This window comes from Triturus cristatus, chromosome 3_1 (assembly GCF_964204655.1).
Source record: "Triturus cristatus chromosome 3_1, aTriCri1.1, whole genome shotgun sequence".
NCBI classification, from domain to species: Eukaryota; Metazoa; Chordata; class Amphibia; order Caudata; family Salamandridae; genus Triturus; species Triturus cristatus.
In genome coordinates this window covers 204,380,526-204,403,241 of record NC_140583.1, presented here as the reverse complement: position 1 = coordinate 204,403,241, position 22,716 = coordinate 204,380,526, and the positions used below count along the sequence as shown (strand labels likewise).

The 22,716-nt window shown below is 45.8% G+C and overlaps 1 protein-coding gene across 7 annotated transcripts in view; it reads right to left on the bottom strand.

Annotated features, from left to right (window-relative positions):
* The window catches only part of TLN2 (talin 2), a 1,262,084-nt gene that overhangs the window by 436,864 nt on the left and 802,504 nt on the right, over nucleotides 1-22,716 (bottom strand). For all 7 annotated transcript variants that reach the window (XM_085643650.1, XM_085643649.1, XM_085643651.1 and 4 more), the window contains one exon: nucleotides 6,757-7,051. In XM_085643650.1, the coding sequence (XP_085499776.1) occupies nucleotides 6,757-7,051 (295 nt within the window). The remainder of the gene's footprint in view (nucleotides 1-6,756; nucleotides 7,052-22,716) is intronic.

Below are 22,716 nucleotides of genomic sequence, written 5' to 3'. Positions count from 1 at the left end.
CTTTCTTTCTGCTCCGGCAGCTTGAGATGCTTCTAGGTTAAGGGGGATGTTTTAGTTATGAGGTGTTATTCGCTTGGAGAGAACCGGTTCAGACCAGCCCTTATCGAAGGATTGTATTTTTCTTCATGCTGAAGACACTACATCAGGCCGGCCGGCTGGGAAAGTGTCCTTGGTACGGGGAGGTACAAGAATTTGGTGGGCGGCAGGTTACGGGCCGGAATTTTCCATGAGGAAATGTACCTCTATATTAGTGAAAGTCTGAGACAGTTACGGTGCACTTACTTCAGTCCGTAGGCGGCATCTAGCCGTTAGCAGTAAAGCTACTACTTATTCCAGGGAAGACAGATGACAAACTTGAAGGCGGAGAAAAACCGAGAGACAGATACTCTTCTAGCAGAATAGCCAGAGAGGAGAGAGTAGCCGATGAGGAAGAGGTCCCAGTGACTCGGAGAAGGGAGAAGGGAACAGATCCGTGACTGCGGAGGTGTGACTTCCAGGCGAGCCGAGGCACAGACGAGAAGGGAACCGAGATGACCATTGAGTGCAGGCTACACACGACTAAGGTGATGTCGACCCCTTTCTTATTAGAGTGTACAACCTAATCTTTCACTTTTCTTTGCAGGTTATGTGTTACACAGTAATGTTATGTGATTGCGTATATAATGAATAATAAAGTATCCAGTTTGTAGTGAATCAACATGTGCTGCGTGTTCTTGTATAAGAGGGTAGCCTATTCTTCTAGTCAGCTGTGACTTGACATGAACGGATGTTAACCCTGATCAGGTAAGTGGTAACTGAATAAGGGAGAGATGAGCCCCTCGAACCAGAGAACAGGTTGTGCTCAAACTGGCAGTTCTTGTGTGATCTGATAAATAGTAAAACTGATTCCCTTGTTGTATGTTATGGTAATCATAGGATGAACTTGTACTGAGGCTGCCGTCTGGGTAGGAAGTCCTGGGTCCGTCTGGGACCGCGAGGCTGAGGCTGCCATCTGGGTAGGAAGTCCTGGGTCCGTCTGGGACCGCGAGGCTGAGGCTGCCGTCTGGGTAGGAAGTCCTGGGTCCGTCTGGGACCGCGAGGCTGAGGCTGCCGTCTAGGTAGGAAGTCCTGGGTCCGTCTGGGACCGCGAGGCTGAGGCTGCCGTCTGGGTAGGAAGTCCTGGGTCCGTCTGGGACCGCGAGGCTGAGGATGCCGTCTGGGTAGGAAGTCCTGGGTCCGTCTGGGACCGCGAGGCTGAGGCTGCCGTCTGGGTAGGAAGTCCTGGGTCCGTCTGGGACCGCGAGGCTGAGGCTGCCGTCTGGGTAGGAAGTCCTGGGTCCGTCTGGGACCGCGAGGCTGAGGCTGCCGTCTGGGTAGGAAGTCCTGGGTCCGTCTGGGATCGCGAGGCCGCCACTTGTATTATAAGAGGTCTAGATATATATATATATATATATATATATATATATATTACCTACTGGCGGTCGCCAGTAGGTAGTTATAGTTAGGACCACGTTTCCATAGGAAATCCGCAACATTCTATTTTGAATAACTTTGGCGCCGGTCGACGAATCCTCGCGACTTTTTCAAAATAGGTGGGGCGCTACGCTCCGCTCCTACCCTGAAAGTCTCGGGGGGATTCGTCAAGCGGGGGCTGAGATAAAAGGGGGGTCCCAAAACGCGTTTTTCCCATGCATTTTTCCATAGGACCTTTAGACAGGGCTACAGCCCGAACGGCTGAACAGAATTACTAGAAATTTGGCAGAGAGGTAGTCCTCAGGTCAAGGAAGTGCCTTTTGTAGGTTTGGTGTAAATCTGTTCAGTAGATTCTGAGAAAATAGCCTTTAAATCAATATATATATCTGAGCCAGCTTACGGTGCGCTTACAGTACGCTTACCGTACGCGTACGGTGGCGTGCGCGAGCGCGATTCTGATTGGCTCTTAGATCTTAGTAAACATTCGAATCGGCCGAATCCAGGAAGCGGCGGCCGCCATTTTCTCTCTCGCACTGAGAGTGATGATTAAAATACAAAGCACAAAAACATGTAAAGGGGCTGTTTAGACAGCTCCCACACACATAGCCATGTTGAGGGAGTCCCCAAAGATCCCCCAAGGCCAAAAACGGAATTTTAATTTTTTCGCTAATTTCGCCGATTACGCTTACCGTACGCGTACGGTAAAAAAATATTTAAAAAAAAAAATTATCCACACTCTCCCCACCCCGTGTGCAATTGGTGCCCGAAGTGCACCAATTGTGCATGACATAATAGAATTCCGAAAAACTAAAATATTAAAAAAAAAATATTAAAAAAAAAATTATCCACACTCTCTCCACCCCGTGTACAAATGGTGCCCGAAGGGCACCATTTGTGCATGGCTTATAACTCATGCGAAAAATTAAAATATTACCTTTCAAAACGAAGTGCATCATATGTCCTCCATGTGCGCACGGTGCGCGAAGCGCATCGTGCGTACATGGCCCATCTAGCGTAACGTGGGCACGCGGTGCGCATAGCGCACCGCGTGCCCACCGTGCGTGCACGGCACTAACTGCGTAAAGTGGGCGCGCACGCCACGAATGGCGTAAAGTAACTTAGCATTTAAAAAACCGTACAAATTCACTGAAAAAACCATAGGTTTCACACACGTTATAGTTAGGAATTAGCATTTAAAAAACCTTGCAAATTCACTGAAAAAAACATAGGTTTCACACATGTTATAGTTAGCGGAAATTTTACTGATAAAAAACCAATGAAATTCCCCCGTTATAGTTAGTGCAGGCAACTATAACTCACGCGACCGCAATCTTCTGCTGATGACATATGTGTCTTTATGAAAAAAAAATATTTGTAATATATGTATAGCTAAAAATGTATGGAAGAAGACATGGGCAAATAAGTGTCTAAATACAGTATTAGCATCAGCAGAGGATTGCGGTCGCGTGAGTTATAGTTGCCTGCACTAACTATAACGGGGGAATTTCATTGGTTTTTTATCAGTAAAATTTCCGCTAACTATAACATGTGTGAAACCTATGTTTTTTTCAGTGAATATATATATATATATATATATATATATATGAGTAGGAATCCCCTGTCCTTAGGTGGTATATATCTGTGGTTACTTGTTGTGAATAGGCCCTAGGGAGAGGGTAACGTTCTGGCTGGGTTAGAGAGGCTCTGATGAGCGGGTTCTATCTGATCCGAAAACCCAAGCAGAACAGACCCTCAGTAGGGAACAGCAGGGCCGTCTGTATGATGTTGGTGACAAGGCCGGGAAACTCCTGGCTTGGCTGGACAAAAAAGAACGAGTTAATAGAGTAGTGCCGGAGTTGACGGGAGAGGGGGGAGGGGGGAGAGGTGATTGTGGAACCTGAGAGGATTGTACAGTGTTTCTCGGACTATTTCCGTATGGTTTATGCCTCAGTGTCGGACAGGCCGCCCGAGGACTCGCGTGACCTCCTGCGTGATATCGCATTGCCCTGTCTCTCCGATGTAGATAGGGACGATCTTGATGGTGACATAACGGTCGATGAGGTGGCGGGAGCTATCCGCGCGTTGAACTCGGGCAAGGCCTCGGGTCCGAACGGCTTGCCGGTCGACCTGTACAAGCTGTTTCCGGATAGGGTCGCCCCTCACCTGCGCGCCATGTTCGTGGAGGCGCGGGGGAGTGGGGCCCTCCCGTTGGATCAGCGACTGGCGACGATTGTGGTTATACACAAAGAGGGCAAACCCCGAGATAAGTGCGCCTCATATAGGCCTATCTCACTCCTTAACGCAGAGCCGAAGATTCTGGCTAAAATCCTGGCGGCCCGATTGATCAGGGTACTCGGTGACTTGGTCCACCCGGATCAATCCGGATTCATCCCGCACCGTAACACTGCGTTAAATCTTCGGCGCCTTCATGGTGTAATCGCCAGGGCGGGCACGCTGCGGGAACCAGCTATTGTGGCGTCTCTTGATGCCACGATGGCCTTTGACACGGTGGAATGGGCATATTTGTGGGCTGTGCTGGCCAAGTTCGGCTTTGGCCACGGTTTTGTGAGCTGGGTGAGGTTGCTGTATGAGGGACCCCTTGCGAGTGTGGTGGTAAATGGCCGGGCGTCGACTCTGTTTCAGCTTGGGAGGGGTACTCGGCAAGGTTGTCCCCTGTCGCCATTGTTGTTCGCCCTCGCCCTTGAGCCGCTGGCTGCGTGGATACGCTGGCACCCGGATATACGGGGACTTAGATGGTCGCCCGAACACGAGGATCGTATTTCGCTCTATGCTGATGACATCCTGTTGTATCTTGCCTCACCCAAGAAATCACTTATAGTGGTCTGTGACGTACTCACATCTTTCGGTAGGAACTCGGGTCTCGTTATCAACTGGAGTAAATCGTATTTATATGTTCTTAGTGGCGAGGTTCCACCGCTCCCTCAAACTTGTTCGATCCAGGTCGCTCAGCAGGGCTTCGTGTATCTGGGGATCTTTATCTCCATGGACTCTGCTTTGCGATATGAGAAGAACCTGCTCCCCCCCCTAGCGCGCCTGAGGCGGGATGTGGAGGGCTGGCGGAGGCTGCCGCTCTCCCTCGTTGGGCGCGCGGCCCTGTTCAAAATGATGTCTCTTCCCCGGTTCCTCTACGCATTGCAGAATACTTTGGATTGGGTACCGGCCAACTACTTTCGGAAGGTTGAAAGCCTCCAACGAACGTTGCTGTGGGATGGGCGGCCGCGAATAGCTATTGCAAAGTTGACGCTTCCATGGTACGACGGGGGTATTGCGCTTCCAGACATCCGACGTTACTATTGGGCCACCCAGCTGAGTGCGATTAATCATGGGTTTTATGGCCCTGCCCTCAGCCCTGGTTATGCCATGGACAGGTGGTTGCTGCGTGGTGGTAACTATTACAGGGCGTTGTACTCGCGGTCCCTGGACTCGTCCCTCACGGGGCCCACTGGTGTGGCTGTGCGTGTGTGGAAGATGGCAACTGACTCGCTGGGCTGGAAGGATAGGCTCACCCTCGCTACCCCGCTGTTTGAATCTGAGAGACTGGGTAGGCTTTGGCACACAAAAGGCTTTGACAAATGGGACTTGATCGGCATCTCCAGGGTCGGAGATGTGCTGATTAAGGGGAGGGTGAAGTCCTTTGAAGAGTTGCAGAAGGAGTATGAGCTGGGGCCATCCGAGTTTTTCCGCTATATTCAGGTGCGTCACGCACTCCGATCAGTCCTCATAGAGGGTGAGAAGGTGCCTGAGTCCTCTCCTTTGGAGGACCGGATCCTTGATGGCCATATGCCCGAGAGCACGATCTCGCTCATCTATAAAAAACTGATCAACGTCCGGGCGGATATGCTTCTGGGGCTGAGGGACCAGTGGACTAGGGATGGCCTCGAGTTGGATGACGAGGATTGGCAGTCTGCTGTTTCCTCTCCCAAGGAGGTTGCGATCCCGTCGCGTCTGAGGCTGGTGCAGCTTAAAATACTGCATCGAGTGTATGTGACGGGGCCAAGGCTGGTTCACATGGGATTCTCGGAGGACGGCCTATGTAGGAGGGGATGTGGTATGGTGGGTACTTTCCTGCATATCATTTGGGAATGTGGTGTCATTACGGAATTCTGGAGGAGAGTCCATGCAGTGATGGGGGAGGTGACGGGCATTGCTATGCAGCCGGAAGCGCGATGTTGCCTCCTGAATGTCTGGGGGCCCTCTGACCACGATGAGGCACAGACCCAATGGGTGACTCTGGGTAACATGGTCGCTAAGAGAGATATCGCGCGATTGTGGGGCTCCGCGGGGCCCCCCACATTGACCGCGTGGAAAGAAAATATGGACTGGAGTATGCTCAGGGAGAAGACGGTATATTGCGCTAGAGGCCGCCCTCGGAAGTGGCACGCCATCTGGGGGCGGTGGAATCAATACAGGGGGGGAATATGTCTTGCCCCTGATTTGGATCCCCCCCCCGAGGAACAGCTTTCCTCCTAACCTTCTTTCCAGCTCAGTATGGTTAATGGACTTCTTGGGCCTCTGCTGTCCCCCTTCTTCCTCTCTTTACAGTACTGTGACTGGTAGATGATTGGGGTCCTGCCTTCCCTGGGGGGCTATCACCATGGGCATTCAGTGTTCTTGCCTTGCTGGGGGTTGTTGTGTGTTTTGTGTTTATTTAAAAATGGAATCTTTGCACTCCTCCTTCACTGTAATGTGGACGCGTCTCTGTTCCTCTTTATCGAAGCTGCCGCACCTCCGGGTTGTTGGCTGAATAGCTGTGTCCAGACTTTTGAAAAATAAAGGTTTTTAAAAAAAAAAAAAAAAAAAAAAAAAGAAATGACAAGCACTGGCGGGGCTAAAAATTAATTACGTTTTAATGCAGTCAAACCATGTTCGTCTGAATGTTTAAAAATAATCATGAATTTTCAACCCTGTGAGCACCCATCATATCTTTTTTGAAGTAAATGAATATATAAAATCAAAGGTATCTTTATTGCCCATTCACCTTCAGATATTGGTTATTTTTGGTCTGCAGATCCCCCAAACTGCCTACTTCTAGCGCCTGTGAGGCAAACAGTATAGGAGACCAACAGTTACTCTATATAACATGACTCTTATTAGAGGGATTTGTAAGTTATAAAATGGGCACCAGGCACTCACAGAAAACTATGGAATAATAAAACACTCTTTTAGAATGAACGTGAACGAAGAGGACCACCCTGAACAGATAAAAAACATTCCTGAAATAGTTGAACATTTTGTAAATGAAGAAGAAAAAAAGACCCAAAACTAAGAAACTGAACCGCTTACCTGCATCTCCCATTGAGCTGAATATGCTCTCGGTGACAGACATAATGGTATCAGTAGCCTGGTCATAGCGGCCAATTGGCTCTCCACGACTAGCAAACTGTCGGACATGCTGTAGGAGATCGTTCAGTGCTTGGCTGACGACACTGGCGGCGGCGCTGACCTGCTTCAGGAGTTCAGTGTCATCAGTTGCCGACTGGCACGCTTTCACGCAGTTCTCCACCGAACGGTCCACAAGTTTTCCGGCCTCTATTAGCTGTTCCTGGCACACAGGAGAGCTAATGGTGGGACTCACGACCTGTAGTGGAGAAGGAGCAGACACAGGATGTTTCTGATCCCCACTATTCAAAGGTCAATTTTTGCATATTTCACCCATGAATGTTAGTGCTGAGCCATTTATTAAAAAAGTCATGAGAAGATCTACCTCAGCTACAAACTAAGAATCATACCATAAGTCAGACAAACTTGATTATTTTCTTACCGCACACTAGATTCCATGCAACTGAAAGGACTAACGGCAAAATTTTGTTGGAAACATTGTCAACCAAATTGTTAAGACCAGAAACTGATTTATCAGTTTATAGCTTGGAACATAAGAACTTATTAGCCGCATAACAATATATCTTGGTTTGTGAAATTAGATTTTGTTGGGAAAATTCAATATTAATTGAATGGTGTCATTTCAGATTATTAATATGATTGTAGTTATATGACAATACTGCAACAATCTACGGCTTTAAAAGGCTTCCAGTCTTTCCAATGAAATGGATACAAAATAAGGGAGTAGGTATAAAACAGCAGAGAAGCATATCTTTGCTCCACCATTACCACCCTTCCAAGAAAAATGATGTGGCCTCATCCACGAGAATGAACCTGACATAGGAAGTGGATTTAGTTATGTAAAACAAAATCATTAAACATTCCAAGTCCTTGTTCAGCACCACAACTCAAGGAATTGTTCCCCACTCTGACACCCGAGGTCATAGACCTATCAATACAGGTCTCCTCCAAGGATGTTTCCGAACAGCAGTAATCACCCTGGTTTAGAAGAATTCCCCTATGATGACCTCAACCTTTCCAATTACCATCCAATGTCGAACTTGCCATTCTATTAAAAAACATGTAAAAGAGGCCAGCAAGCAGGTCCTGGAATTCATTGAATTGTCAATGCTCATCACAACAGAGTATCAGGCTTCAGGCCAATTAGGTGCAAGTAATTGCCACTACAAACCCTTCATGTGAATTGTCTTATCGCCCTGGATGAATATCACCACACAACCAGCCTTTGCTGTTATTGACCTGTCCACCGGCTCTGTCTCAGATGTTGACAACATATTTGCTCAAGTGACTGCATGAATGGACAAGGGTGATGGAAGTGGCTCTTGAGGCTGGATTAAAACTTTACTTGTGAAATGAAGACAACAGACCCACAACAGCATATAACAACCAAGCAGCAGATCACTCTCATGCAGGGTATCACAAGGTGTTTCGATACCACTACTTCTTTTCAATGTATGCACACTGCTATTGGCTAGCATCATCAGCCCATATCATTAAAGTCACTCTCCTCTACAGATGCAGGCAGACCACACCCAAGTCTGTGACCCTAAACAATATCACCAACTAGCCATAACATCATTTTACTGGAAGACTTTCTACAAACACAATCTTAAAAAATTCAAAACTGGATTTTTTTCCGGTTTTTGTGAAATTGCTCCAGATATATATCAGCAATGTCCACTAAATAGGCACACGAAGGGGCATTTACTGGATCTAATTTGTTGTTCTTGAGAATGCTGCTAGAGGAAGGGTTAAAAATGACAAGCAGGGACGTGAACCTATTGATACTTATATAAGTTTGTGAGGAACTTGAAACTTAAAAAGTTTTTTGCTTCTAGTACGCTGGTCAATAAACAATGTGCATCTGATGTTATTGTGGGTGATTTATCGATGCAAGATATTCAAGATACGACATTGCTACAATCAATTACAGAAAACGAGCAAGATCCTATTACGATGCATAAGGTCTTGCAAGATCTTGAATGTATTACTGACCTGACTGTAGATAGTGGCCTTAAGCCTACAACTAAATGGGTACCTCATCTAACTAGTGGCAATAATATTAATGCTTTCCATAAAGTTGTTATTAAAGAACTTGACAAATATGAGGACACAATGAACCACCGTAAACGAATGCCTCATGTTGACAAATTGGCACCTAATGAACGTGCCGCACTAAACAACTGATGTCCAATGATAGGATTATCATAAGGGAAGCGGACAAAGGTGGCAACATTGTGGTTATGGATAAGGAAGATGTGGTCCGCCGATGGGATCCAATAGATCAATTTGACGGAGGCAAGCCGAGTCAAGGTTATTTAGGCTCCTCCACCCCGGCAGACAAAGAGGCAAATGTTGATTAACCACTAAATACTACGCGTTCAATCTAACCGTATGTAATTGATTTACGCTGACACTAATGTGTGCATTTATTTTTCCTTTTTACTTTATCACCTTATTATAGGTCTTTGCATGGAGTGGTACACATGGGGCTGGTCCCCATGCGGTCCTGAAGAAGAGGTTTAGGGGAGAACCTCGAAACATGTTGGCTTTCCATATTAGGGACTATTAGCACATTATTACCTAATTCCTCCCTTTTATTAACCCCCCTTTTTATCCTTTACCAACTCGGAGCACAAATAAACTCATTTACGCTCACTAGCTAGGTAATTTTTAATTTAAACCCACACCACTCCCCTCTCACTGCACTACACATAGTCTTCACTAAATAGTGCTCCTACGTAACTGTCGCAAGTCGCAGCATGCCCCAAGCAGTAGATGCTTGGGATGGCCCCAATGATGAAGCATGTCACCTAGGGGAAACCTTTGCTGAGTGAGGGGACTCAAGAAAAGTATTTTCTTTTCTCTATTTCAGGTGCGTCTTACTCACTAAGTAGACCCCTCCCTTCCCATCTAGCTAGGTTCTCTGATCCCTGATGTCGGATCTTTTTTTGCGTTATGGCTAAGGAGTCACATGAGAATGAAATTATGCGTCAACTAAATAATGTATTGTGTTACAAAAATTTGCCTAGTAACCCTGTTTTTGGAATTACGAAACTCAATAATGCACAACTGAGAAAATGAAACGCATATGGCCTACTTAATGATGATGAATACAGATATTTGCTAATAGACAGGCCTAGGTACCCTTTGTGAGAAGTTGGCCTGATATATGATGTCACTAGTTCTAGTGTACACCTTGTATCAGTCCAAACAACCCTTATGGTGATTGGTTGTAAAGTCAACCTTATAGACCAGCTATCCTAGTGGTAGCATGGACAAGAGCAGTCTTAGGCTAAACTCTGTATGGCATGTGAAGCCAGCTGTTATACCATTTGCAATCCCTTGAATACCAAATGAACGGACACCACAACAGATCTATATGAAAATAGAATGTATTTATTCTAGTCAAAATACCCTCAGCACTCTTTATGAGATTCGAGGTAAGTACAACACAGTCTTATTTAAGCATACATAAGTCACACAGGTAAGTAATACAGTTAGGCCCTAGGGGCCACGCAAACCATATACTAAGTAAGTGGTATAAGGACCACTGTCACGAACACAGGTTAGGCCTAAGCCTAGGGAATCCCTGGGGCTACACTATACTACCAGTTACTAGGCAGTGGGAGGCCCACGGGATTCAGGTGCAGAGTGGAAACACTCACGCGTAATGCGTTAAAGTCGATAAAAATAGTGATGTTTAGAAACAAAGAGTTTTGGGACACTTCGGAAAGAGCTAGGAGTTAGAGACTTGGAAACTAGACCCTAGGATAGTCAATACCCTTGTGAGCACCGGAGTACTCAGTTTACCTAGCCCACGGGCTGCGGGTGCATAGGTGTGAACTGGCGTCGGGTTTCGCAGTCGACTCCTATGGATGCCTGAAGAAAAGGTGCTGGCAGGCAGTCAGTGAAGAGTGTCCGGTGGATTCCAAGGTTGGAATCAAGAAGGAGGGTACCTGCAAGCAGAGGGGACAGAGTCTAGGTCACCAGCCAGGAGCCGGGAAGGAACCAGGAAGGAACCAGGCGATGTCGTGAAGATGCAGGTGAAGAGGTGAAGCTTGTCGCAGCAGCCACAGGTACCAGGAGGCGTCGAGGACGACCAGAACCAGGAGGCGAGCTGTCACACGAGGGCTCTTGCTGTTGGCGGCGTCGTTGTCGAGTTCAGACCCAACAAGCCTTGGCAAGCGCAACCCACGCGGGATGAAGGATTCGCTTCTGTTGCAGACCAGGAAGGCCTGAGGTGCTTCTTCTTTCGCAGGGAAGCAAGGGCCAGTCTGGAGGAGCCAAACCAGCAGTGGAAAGTTAAGGGTTCGTCGTCACTGAGGCTATGAGACAGCGGGCCAGTAACCGGACAGACGCGTCGAGCAGGGAAATGCAGAAGGGCCCCACGCAGAACTCGTGGAGTGTGGAGGGCTGATCTTCGGTGCAGATGGTGCTCGGGGTTGGGGCTTCTCAATCCACAACTTCGAGGATGCCTCAGAAGCTGCGCTGGAAGCTAGTAGCCAATTTTCCCAGGTAGCCGGTCCCACGTCTCTCGTCGCCTCCACGGATCTCAGCTTTGCTGTGGATGTGGATCAGGGTCAGAGAAGTCTGGAAGTCAAGGCGCTGGTCGGGCTCTGCAGTCGGTTCCTCGTAGAACTTTGGGCAAAGCAAACGGCAGGTCGCTTGGTGGTGCCTGTTTGCACAGGGTGGCCACTCCTTGGCCACAAGGGAGATTCTTCAGTCTTCTTCCATAGTCGAATGTCGAAGGTCCAGAGTTTCTGTTCAAGTTGCAGTTTTTCGGGATAATCCAAAGTCCTAGGGACTCAGCTCCCACTCTTATACTAATCTGGGGGGCTGGGTTACCTGCTAGGTCCCTCCTATGGGTGGGACCAGGGAGGGGGGTGGTTACACCCCCTTCCCTTTGTCCAGTTTCATGCCAGGACTGGGGCTGGAGTGCCCCAGCACCGGTTTGAACCGGACTATGCATGGGCCACCTTGTGTGCCCCAGGCAGTGTCTTGTTTCTTTCATCCCTCCCTGCCCCAATACACTAAGTCCTGTCTAGGGTGGTGCTAACACCTCCCAAGGCAGGAAACCTATTGTCCAAGCCTCCCTTGCTGGAAGGACTCCCAGCAGCAGGAGGTCAGACTTGTGTCTGTGGCAGCAGCATCCATTTTGTGATGCTGGGGCTCTGGTTAACTTTAACCGGGTAGTAGGTCTTCAACATGTCTTCTTCCTCTAGAAGGGAGGAATACTATCCTCATTGCCAGAAATGGTGTGGGGGTAGTATTCCAAAGTGTAAGACACCTTACACGACATGTTTTGATAAAGCCAAACCATAGTTACCAGAACCGCGAGGATTATAAGGCACTTTAAGAGTATATGGTAGGCGATATCATAGAACAGCTATAAGGAGATGGTTCCGAAAGCTGCAGACAGGCTCAGCTCATGCTAGAGCACCATCTCACATGTTACCAAGTACTCTGCCTTCAGGATTGTTAAGGCCTGCCATAGGAGTGACTGAAAGGTTACCCATGTGTCTATATATAAGGTAGGTATAGGAATACTATACCTAAGCAAGGGGTAATTACACGACCTTGCCCCAGCTGAGTGATCAGCCAGTTGTGTCATGATGGGAGGCCAGCCAAGGGTGGCATAATACATGCTGCAGCCCCTGGTAGGCCTAGGGTACACCTATGCCCTGGGTACCTAAGGTACACTGTACAGGGCCCTATAAGGTGATACTTACTAATTGGGTTTATGTACCTAAAGTACATAGTATGGATTTAGAGAGAGAACAGCTGGGCTGTGGGTCTGATTAGCAGGCCCACAGCCACATCTAAGTCGAAAACCAGTGAAGCAAAAGCAAAAAGTGGGGGTGACCATAGGAAGCAGACCCTACTCTCCTACACCCTTGTCTGTATTTGTTATCCAAAATCCACAAGAATGCCACTACTCCCCCGGGGAGGCCTATTGTGTCCGGAATAGGTGGCCCGATAGAGAATCTCTGAATTTGTGGACACATATTTATAACCCTATGTGAACAGTTTACCCTCCACAATTAGAGACACTAAACATATCTTGAATACTGTTACGGATATAGTATGGGACAAGTCTATGATTTTGGTTACACTAGATGTGGTGTCTCTATACACCAATATTTTACATCAACAGGGTTTGTCAGCACTTCGCCACTTTCTCTATAAGAGGCCGGTGGAACTTTTGGAACATTCGGAAATGATAATAACTATGTCACAAATGATTTTAGAGCGTAATGTATTTTTGTTTGGAGGTGATTGGTACCAGCAAACGTGCAGAACTGCGATGGGTTCTAGATTTGCTTTGTCTTTTGCCTGCCTCTTTATGGGGTGGTTTGAGGCGGCGCATGTCTGGGGCCCATCGGGGGCCGCCTGGCAGGACTATATTATGTATTTTGGCAGATATATTGACAAGTGTCTTTTAATTTGGACTGGCAGTGTTACTGACCTGCAAAACTTCTTTGAATATCTAAATGAAAACGTGTACAATACGAAATTCACAATGACATACAGTACTGAAAAAATTGTGTTTCTTGATGTGGAGCTATTTGTTGAAAATGACAGTATTAACTGCAGGATGTATAGGAAGGATATGGCCTGTACATACGCTACTTAGGAATGAGACCCTTAAGCCCCGGATAATTAAAGCTACGGAGGTACATGTACCAGTGAGAATGATCACCAATTATCATCCATGGTCACATAAAATTTTCAATATTTTGAAACGCCACTGGCACTTATTAACAACAGACTCACAATTGCAGAAACATATGACTAAATACCCTAGTTTGGCATATCGCAAAGGGAGAACCATTCGTAAGATGGTTAGTCCCAGTTACCCTAAAAAGAACACGGGAGGTCTTACATGACTACACAAATGTAATTTGGGATCATATAAGTGCGGCAATTGCAGCATGTGCAAATTTACCTTAACTGGAATACGCAATTTCCAATACACTGGGTCAAGTAAATATTACATTAATCAACCTATAGATTGCTCCACTAAGTTTGAGGTTTACATTATTGTATGCAAATGCTCTCAAATTTACGTAGGGAGCACTATCAGAAGCTTAAAAGAACGCATTTCAGAACACTTTAGGGCGCTCAAAAATTTGGATGAGAGATACCCCATTGTGCACCATGCGTTAGAATGTGTGGGACAACATAAACAATTGTCATTTAAATTCCATGGTCTGGAAACTGTACCCACTGACTGTAGGGGAAGTAATCAGGAATTGAAAGTACGTCAGGCTGAAGCACGTTGGATTCTCAAGCTACATGCGGTTGAACTGGGAATCAATATCGATGATGAACTGCAATATTTCTTAGGAACCTGACATTACTGTTGATATTGTTGTCTTTCGGTCCATGTACTAACAGATGTCCATATGCCTAGAAGTTATATATGGCATTTACTGTGGGGTCTTTGATGTGTCTGAGATTATCCCTGTCATGCTGTTATAGTGTGTCTGTACACCGAATTTATGTCAAATAGGAGAAGCTGTTAACCTTATTGGAACATTTAAGCTGTTATCCTGAAAAGGTTTTGCAGGTTTGAATGTTGTAGTAGTGGTTACGATTTGGGACGATAATTTGGCTCTCTGTCCTCTCTTCGTCTTGCAATAACACTAACTTTCCACTATTATACTAATGCCTTGTAATAATTTTCAGTGTGGGTAATGGGTCTTTCCGCTATCGACTTAGTGCTGATCTACATATGTGATGGATATTATGATACTTAGTACCGCCCTTTCTTTCTTTCCTGTTGTTATCGTATTCGTCAGATGATAACTGTAATGCTAATATTTGCGCCCTCCTGTCAGGGTTACGGGAATTGTGTGGTTAGGAGTCCCCTGTTTTTGTTATTTATTACACTAATTAATTCTTTTATGTTCACGCATATATCTTTAATACTAATAACCTTGATAATATTGAGATCGCGTTATACCGTAAGTAGACCATTTGATTGCGAATATTTCACATCCCTTTTTTATATAGAAGTATTAGCACTCTAGTTTCCGGCTGGGGTGACCTAATAGCTTCACTTTATACATTTAAGATGGCGCCCGTTTATCGAATACGGAGGAAGACTTGCTCCAGACCTGTGTATTTCATGTTAGACCGTTTTTAGTTTCTACAGGTTTTGAATTTACAAATAGGCACTTCAAGATGGCGCTTGTGCTACACACCGCGAAGGACACGAGGATAATTTTTGATAGTTGCTATGCCGGATTAAGGTAACGAGCCCGTAATAGATATTTTCAGGGATGGACCTAGTTTTATACGCTAGTTATTATGTGATTTGTCTAGGCTAATACAGTTACTTCGATTGATAGTATTGAGGCTATTGTGTTTTTTTGTATATATATGTTATTGTTGTCGGTGAGGACTAGAAACAACATAGTGCTAATATTAGACCTTGTCCTTTTGTTTCTCGATTAGGACATATGGTCTATTGTGACCTTTTTAACTCACGTTTCTGTTAAAGACAAACCTCTACAATTGGATCAATACCCCAAAATGGTCTAGGATTTTAAGGTATGATTTGCCTTTATATATTTTGTGATTATAAGTTGAAACTTAGAAGATGTGCACGAAGGTCCTTTCTAGTTCCTGGTTAGGTGTTGCTTTCGTTACCCTACAATATTAGAACTATAACGAATGGACTCCTACTACCTGCCATTTTTTAGCATAGTTTAGCTTGCAGCTCTAGTTTTATATGCTGGTTTGATACAATGGCATTGGTTGTATTATAATAGTTGGCCATATTAATACTCGCGCTAAATCTTGCTTGTCAATACGTACTTTTGACGCAAGATTTTGATGTTTAATGTTTTTACAAGTAGACAGAGGCGGACTTGAGTAGATTGTGCGCTATATGTCCCTTGTTGCTATGGATAGTATTCTGTCAACTGTTCTAAGGTGTGAAGAATGTGTGTTTTTTGTTTCGCTTCCTTTGGACATTTCTGGATACTAGTAAATCTACTGTTTACGAATATGATGATTTATTCTTTTGGTAAGTGTCTGTAGCACTTGTTACGAGCACAATGTGGTGTGGGGATCCTGGACTCTATCCATTTGCTTTGGACTAACATTTATTTAACAGCTCTAAAAAAAAAATTACGTTTATATGCGCATGTATGCACTTAAGTGGTGAATCTCTTTAGACTCTTTATTTTCCTTTTCTCTTTTAATGAGTCATACAGAATTAGTAAGTTGCCCCTTTTTTTGATTTGACTCATTACTTCCTTTTGGTTTGTTTAACATTGACAGCGACACTATGATTGAAGGACATATTTTACCCTTCATGCAAGAGACTGATAACTTAAAATGTAACCTGGTTACTTTGCTCTTGTTGTAGCCCTGATGAAGTCTATGGCTTACAGTCATATAGGCGAAACACATGTTGGCATGGTTTGTGGCTTGGACAATAAGTGTTAAGAAGATGGAAAACATGGATGTACACCTCAAAAGCTTGGAATAAAGCAAGAAGAAAATACTAAGGATTGACATTTGGACTTTATTTTTTGCTTCTACTTTTGTGCTTTTTGCTCAGGTTGCCAACTGTTACTATTGATACCATCTTAACAACGTACAACAGGTTAGAAGATTTAAAAAGCCATTTGTTGCTATCCTTGGGGTACAAGGTAAGCAGCTCCTAAAAGGACTAGGTAAACATATAAATATCAGGCAGCGCCCACAGATGCAATGGAGTAGCAGTTACAGAAGGGTGGTATAGGAGTTGTGTAACCCAATGAGAAAGTTCTCAGTTTCTAACTATTGGACAGTCGTCATTACATGAAATTGAAAAACTTTAAGCTGTTTATTGGAATGTTGGGTGAGTTCTAGAAGGATAATGGACAAATGTCACCTTAACACACACAGCATGATTGCCTTAAGATGCAAACAAATTCCCATGTAACCATGGGGTGGATAAGGCTGGATTTTAAATTACTGTTAGATTTTCTTTTTTCCCCTTTAATATTCCTACTGCAAATATAGGTATTTAAAGATTGAAAACTTGCTGCACTTTATAATGGTAATCTGTATCCACCAAATATAAGAGATGAAATACCAAAGTAAAGGGAAACAGTCGGTACAGAAATGTGACATACCTGAAAAAAGGGCAAGAAGCGATTCTTCAAGGCCAGTTTTTGCCTGAATTCTTACAAAAGATGTGCAAAGTTTTATTTTCCCCAGTGAGGTTTTGTGAACTCAATTTTTAACCTTTGCAAAGGGTCCTGATTTATCTCCTGTGTCGTCCAATGGGAGGTTTTCTGTATAGTGTGAGATAATTCACTATCTCTCTAATCAAATATACCCATAATGTAAAATTATTTTCTGTGCAAGTTTACCTTTTTACACAAAGTGTCACAAGCAATGATGTTCACACAAATACGGCAAAGTGTGGAAACATTGTAATATTCACTGCATTGAAACGTTTTACATAGGACTTTGCGAAGGCTGCCAAAATAACAGCTTCTGCTTATTGACGAAGTTCAGGACTGGTCATTCTTTAATACTGAGGGGAAGCAAATGGCCTTATTGAAACTTTAGTGGATGGTCCACTGGTATGCCTAGGGAGGCGGGGGACCATCCATCCTTCTTAGAGATCCTGCACTGCATGAAAAGCATCTCTGTGCTGTAAAGGAAACCACCACCAGAGCTGCAGCCTTTACAACACTGAAGGTTTATTGATCAGGCTCCATTTTAAAGGCACCCACTAGAAAATGGGCAGGACGGCTGTCACAATGACCCAACAGTCGTGTAGCAAGCTACATCGCTGCGTTAGGGTTTTCCATCGGAGGGGCAAGTGAAGGCTCCACTAACAATAACCCAGTGTGCCCCCAAACTCTATGTAGAGTGGGGCAACTAAGGGGTTGGGAAGGCATGAGGAGCACTTGACAGCATTCCTCCTGCTCCATCAAACCCTCAACTAGCTCTTCTCTTTAGAAAGTGAGGACGTCGGCTTAAATGGAAAACCTGCCACTGTCTAAGGAACTGAGATTTCAGAACCATGCTGTTCAGTGTCAGCTGTGAACTTAGGGATTATAGGAATTGCACAGGTTAAATCACTAAATGTCAATGAAAATGGCATTTCTCTGTGCAGGTCCAAGACTTCACCAAGGAGAAGTAAATGATGATGAGATAAACGAGGATGCAGATGAAAAATGAAAGGGCCTGGAACAGAAAGAAAGGGTAGGGGCAGAGTACCTGGCCTGATGCACATTAAAACTACTGATGAAAAATTCTGCTCTTGCTAAAAAAAAGGGATGCAAGGTTCCCAAAATGTGAATACCTTAACTATTACCACACCTTAAATGATAAATAAACCCAATGAATGGAATAAGATGGCTTGTAAATGAGTTGAGGGTGAAGAGAATGTATAGTGTCATAAGTTAATATTGTGAACAGCCTAGACCGGGGGACATCATCAGTAAAAGCCATTAAAGACACCCCTTCACCAACATTTTCTCATCCGAATCTAAAAGGAATGATGTATAATATACTGTTAAAGAGTGACAGAACCTTTCTCTGCACTGACTTCTCTTATATTATGACAGAATAGCGTATTAATATATGAGACCATTATTTTTCAATTGCAGCAGCCGGGCATCAGGGCGAGGAACATCGCAGACAGAAAAATCTGAGCCACATCTGCAATTTCATTCAAATGTTGGGACCACTTTTTACTAACGTACGCTGGACAACCCGTAACAAATGGTAGGGCTTTTAGTAATTACCACCCTTGTGTGTGGACAATTTACTTATGCCTGATCTGCTTTCTACATATAAACCTGTCTCTTGCTATAGACAAGTCTCCCCTAACCACTAAAACTCCATAAATACACAACAAATTGTCTCGCTCCAAAAATATCTGATATTAATTGGGGCTCCAAGTTTTATGGTATTTTTTTTTAACACTTCCATTTGTATTTATCCATGTTTATTTTTTGCCCATCTCATTGGTATTCATGCATGTTTATCTTGTGTTTTGAGAAATAAAATGGTATATATTCACACATATTTTACTGACAAACATGCACTCATACTTTGATGCCTGTCGAATTTTAGCAAATTAAGCAGCCCAATATAACAAAACACTACACCCACAGGTAGGATATGTATGTACGAGTTACTTACCTTCGGTAACGATGTATCTGGTAGAGACGTTGCGCAGATTCCTTAACTTAGAATATCCCCAGGCGTCAGACTGGATCCAGAAAAAACTTTGCAGCACCACCTCTGCGCGCCGGGGGACAGCGCCACACAACCCGCCCTGATGTCGTCCAAGTACGTCATGTCAGCGAGGTCATATAAGTTCCTCCTGGCGCGCTGACATCAGTTTTCTTCGGAGAAAAGTTTCCGAGACACAACGCGGAGCCACCAATAAAAAAACTGTGAAAGTATGGGAACAGTGTGTTATGGATGAAAATTTGTGAATAAACAAAGAGGATGGGGCAAGGCACCACAGTCAATGACATAATCAGACACTTCCTACATATAGGTGAATAAACTGTGAGAAAGAACCTTGCAGGCCACGCGAAGACCCTTCACAAGTGCAACAAGGGAAGAATATCTCAACAGACAGAAAGAGACTGAGTGCCACGTAGAACTATGCCGCCCGGCAAGAACGGAACGTAGAGAGACAACAGTCCATCGGAGGGATGAAAAGTCTAGCGCCGCTCTATAGGAACGGAGGCCTGAAACAGAAGTGAACAGAGCCTCCAAGAAGACTACCGTAGAAGAGTCCAGAATCCTGAGCCTACAGAGAAGGCGGAAAGACAGCAGGAGAAGAAGAAAATGAAGAGGAATCTCCTGGTGAAGGACAATGAAGAAGGCCTCATTTTACAGATAAGAAAACCTACGAGAGGGAACCAACGGTATTATTGCGACAGAAACCACTGAGAGGGAGTCAGTGGTATTATGGCAAGCCTCAGAGGGACGCAACAATGTGAGCACCCATGAGAGAAAAAGCCAATGCCAACTGTAACCAGGGGGCCAGCGGAGAACCCCACTTGGCAAGGTCCTCGCAGAACGGGGAGGCTGGGTGGGCATTAAGGAATCTGCCGCTAGACAACCTACATCTGATAGAGACATCTAGCCGCAGATTCCTTAACTTAGAATAGATACCACAGCCATACCCCAAAGGGGGGAGGTGGGTCTGCGACAGAACAATAGAAAACGCCAAGCATCCGATCCGGCAACAGAGTGACGGATAATGGGTGGAAGCTGTGGCGGAACAGCCATACAGCAACCCAAGCATCTCGGAAGAGCAGAAATAACGGGATGGCAGATGTCCTAAAAATGCCACAATGGCGCTAAACCATGCCGGTATAAAAGAATGACAGGTAGAACGGCATGAGCCATATATTAGAGTAAAGAAGAGAGAGGGAGAGAAAGCAGGACTACTCTCTGCTTTATGGCGCACGATGAGGACACCGACCCAAGCGCAAAAAGAACCTGAAGAGATGCAACCAGCCTAACAGACTAGCCTATAGAAGGAAGGCTGAAGGAGCCTGTGCTAAGAGCAAAAAAAGAAGAACTAGAACCTGAGCAATGCGTTTGGAACAGCCAGCGGGACAAGAAACGCGCCAAGTGCACACCCAATCCCAAAAAGGGAAAATAGGGGCGAATAGCATCAATTCTAAACCCGCTGAAACAGGTAGAAACATGCAGCAGGCAAAACGGCCACAGAGACCTTCAAATGGCCTATACAAAGAAGCATAAGAGTGCCCGACCTGGCAGTATGAAGTCAAAGTGAGAAACAACCCACAATATAGACTTGCCGACAGTAGCATATACGAAGGATGTGGCCACAAACACGAAGGTAACGAATCGTGGAAAGAGCCTCAGAATCCGCGACCAAACACTCCTGAAAAGACACGTACAGTGTCAGACACTAAAAAAGGGAGCATTTGTCAAATTGGGAAATCTCCCTAGGAAGCGGAGGCAAGGGGGAACCCATGGGCAGCTTGCAACAACTCAGAAAAGCTCCCACACACATGGAGATATCGGCTTTACCTCACAGCCTCGAAAAGAGGTGGCGATGTAAGAAAATGAATACCAAGGCAAACGGCACGCATACATAAATGTATAAACATATAAATATGTAGAGATAGAACAAGCCTGGAGCATGAACATGTCCATACCAGAGCACACCTAGTACAGTAAGGGCAGGTAGGAGCTGCTTCTGAGGAGGAGATCAAGCAACCTCCCAAGGAGGTGGAACAGGCAACAGGCAGAATGACCATGGTGTAAGAAGATGGCACCAGGGAAAAGCATAGAGCACCGTACAACGGACCACCAGGCGACGCATGGAGCCCACAGGATCTCCAGGCCCAGGTAAGATAAGCAAAGCTATATAATAGCATACAAGGACCCTACATGGAGTATGCATACCCCAAACAACGGGGAACACCTCTTAGGGCAATAAGCAAAGCTAAAAGAGCGCAGTAACGAACTGAACCCGTGGACTTGAGTTCCGAGCCGTATGACATTACCGAGCTGAGCCACCGGCTCAATACCACAGTCAGAGGACCAGATACAGCAATCTGTGGAACACGGCCATAGCAGGCCAACAGGCTGTCAAAGCAAAACGCATCCAAGGGATGCCAATGAAAGGGTAATTAATAACCCTTGACCACAGAAAAAGAAGCCGCAAGGCTCACCGCCCATGTTAAACACAGAGCGCATCTAAAGGAAGCGAAATGAAAACGTATCACCACGGAAGATAGGCCTAAGAAGACCTAAGTGGGAGGACGAAAGCCCGCAAGGAGCCGGTGAACCGCCGACTCGGCGTGAGCATCAAACAGCAAAACCCCATCAAAGGGGTAAGTCAACCAGTCGCTCCGGATATTTTCGGGGAAGACACTATCGAGCAACCAAGCATGACACCTTAAGGCAACAGAGCTCGCCATAGCACGTCCCAAAGAATCCGCAGTATCTAAGGCTGAGCGGATTGTGAATTCGGCAAGGTCGCGGCCATCCCGGAGGAGGCGAAGGAGATCAACCCGAGCACCTTCAGAGGTGGCTGAAAGCAAAGACTCTGCAGAGTCCCACAGGGCAGAGGAAGCCCGTGCCAAAACACACATAGTATTTAAGGATCGTAGGGCCGCACTAGTGGAGACAAAGACGTTCCTGCCCCATGACTCTAGCCATCTGGACTCCCGAGAGGGAGGAAGCGTTAGAGGGGGCAGGGAGGGGAAAGCAGTCTGCAACACAAACCCTTGCACATCAGGGTGTACAAAAAGACCAACAGGATCATGCGGAGCTGGACGGTGACGGTGCAAAACTGAACGAGCCACCGGGTCGCCTGAAGCAGACCAGACCCAGGTATCTAAAAGGGTATCATAAAGGGAAGCCTCAAAGGATAGAAGTGGCTCCACATTCCTGGACCCCCGATGAAGGACTTCAAGCAAGGGGTCGACAGACAAGGGGGCAGAAGGGGGCTGCATGTTTAAAATGTGGGTGGCCAATGAGACCACCCTCAAGAAAGCCGCACTGGCCTCGGTAGCCCTCCATGGAGGAGACAACAATTCATCATTGGGGGAGGGTTGTAAACTGACCCTCCCCAGACAGTGAGGGTGCGACCACTGTTCCACAGAAGGGAGTCCCATGGGAGAATGAGGATCCTGACATTGCTCCTGGGGAGGCGAAGAGCCTGCCGGATCTGGGAGCTCCCGAGGAAGCTCAACAAATTCCAAGTGGGGCACAGGCAACAGTACGTCCGGTGACGGTGGGCGAGAAGACAGTGCCGAACTCCCTTCCGAGGCCTCTGGAGAAGAGTCCATAATTCTGCGCCGAAGCGGCGCGCGTCGGCGCAACCCCGTGTCATTATACGCCGACTTGGCTGCGTCCGGCGTCGACTCGGCGCCGTCC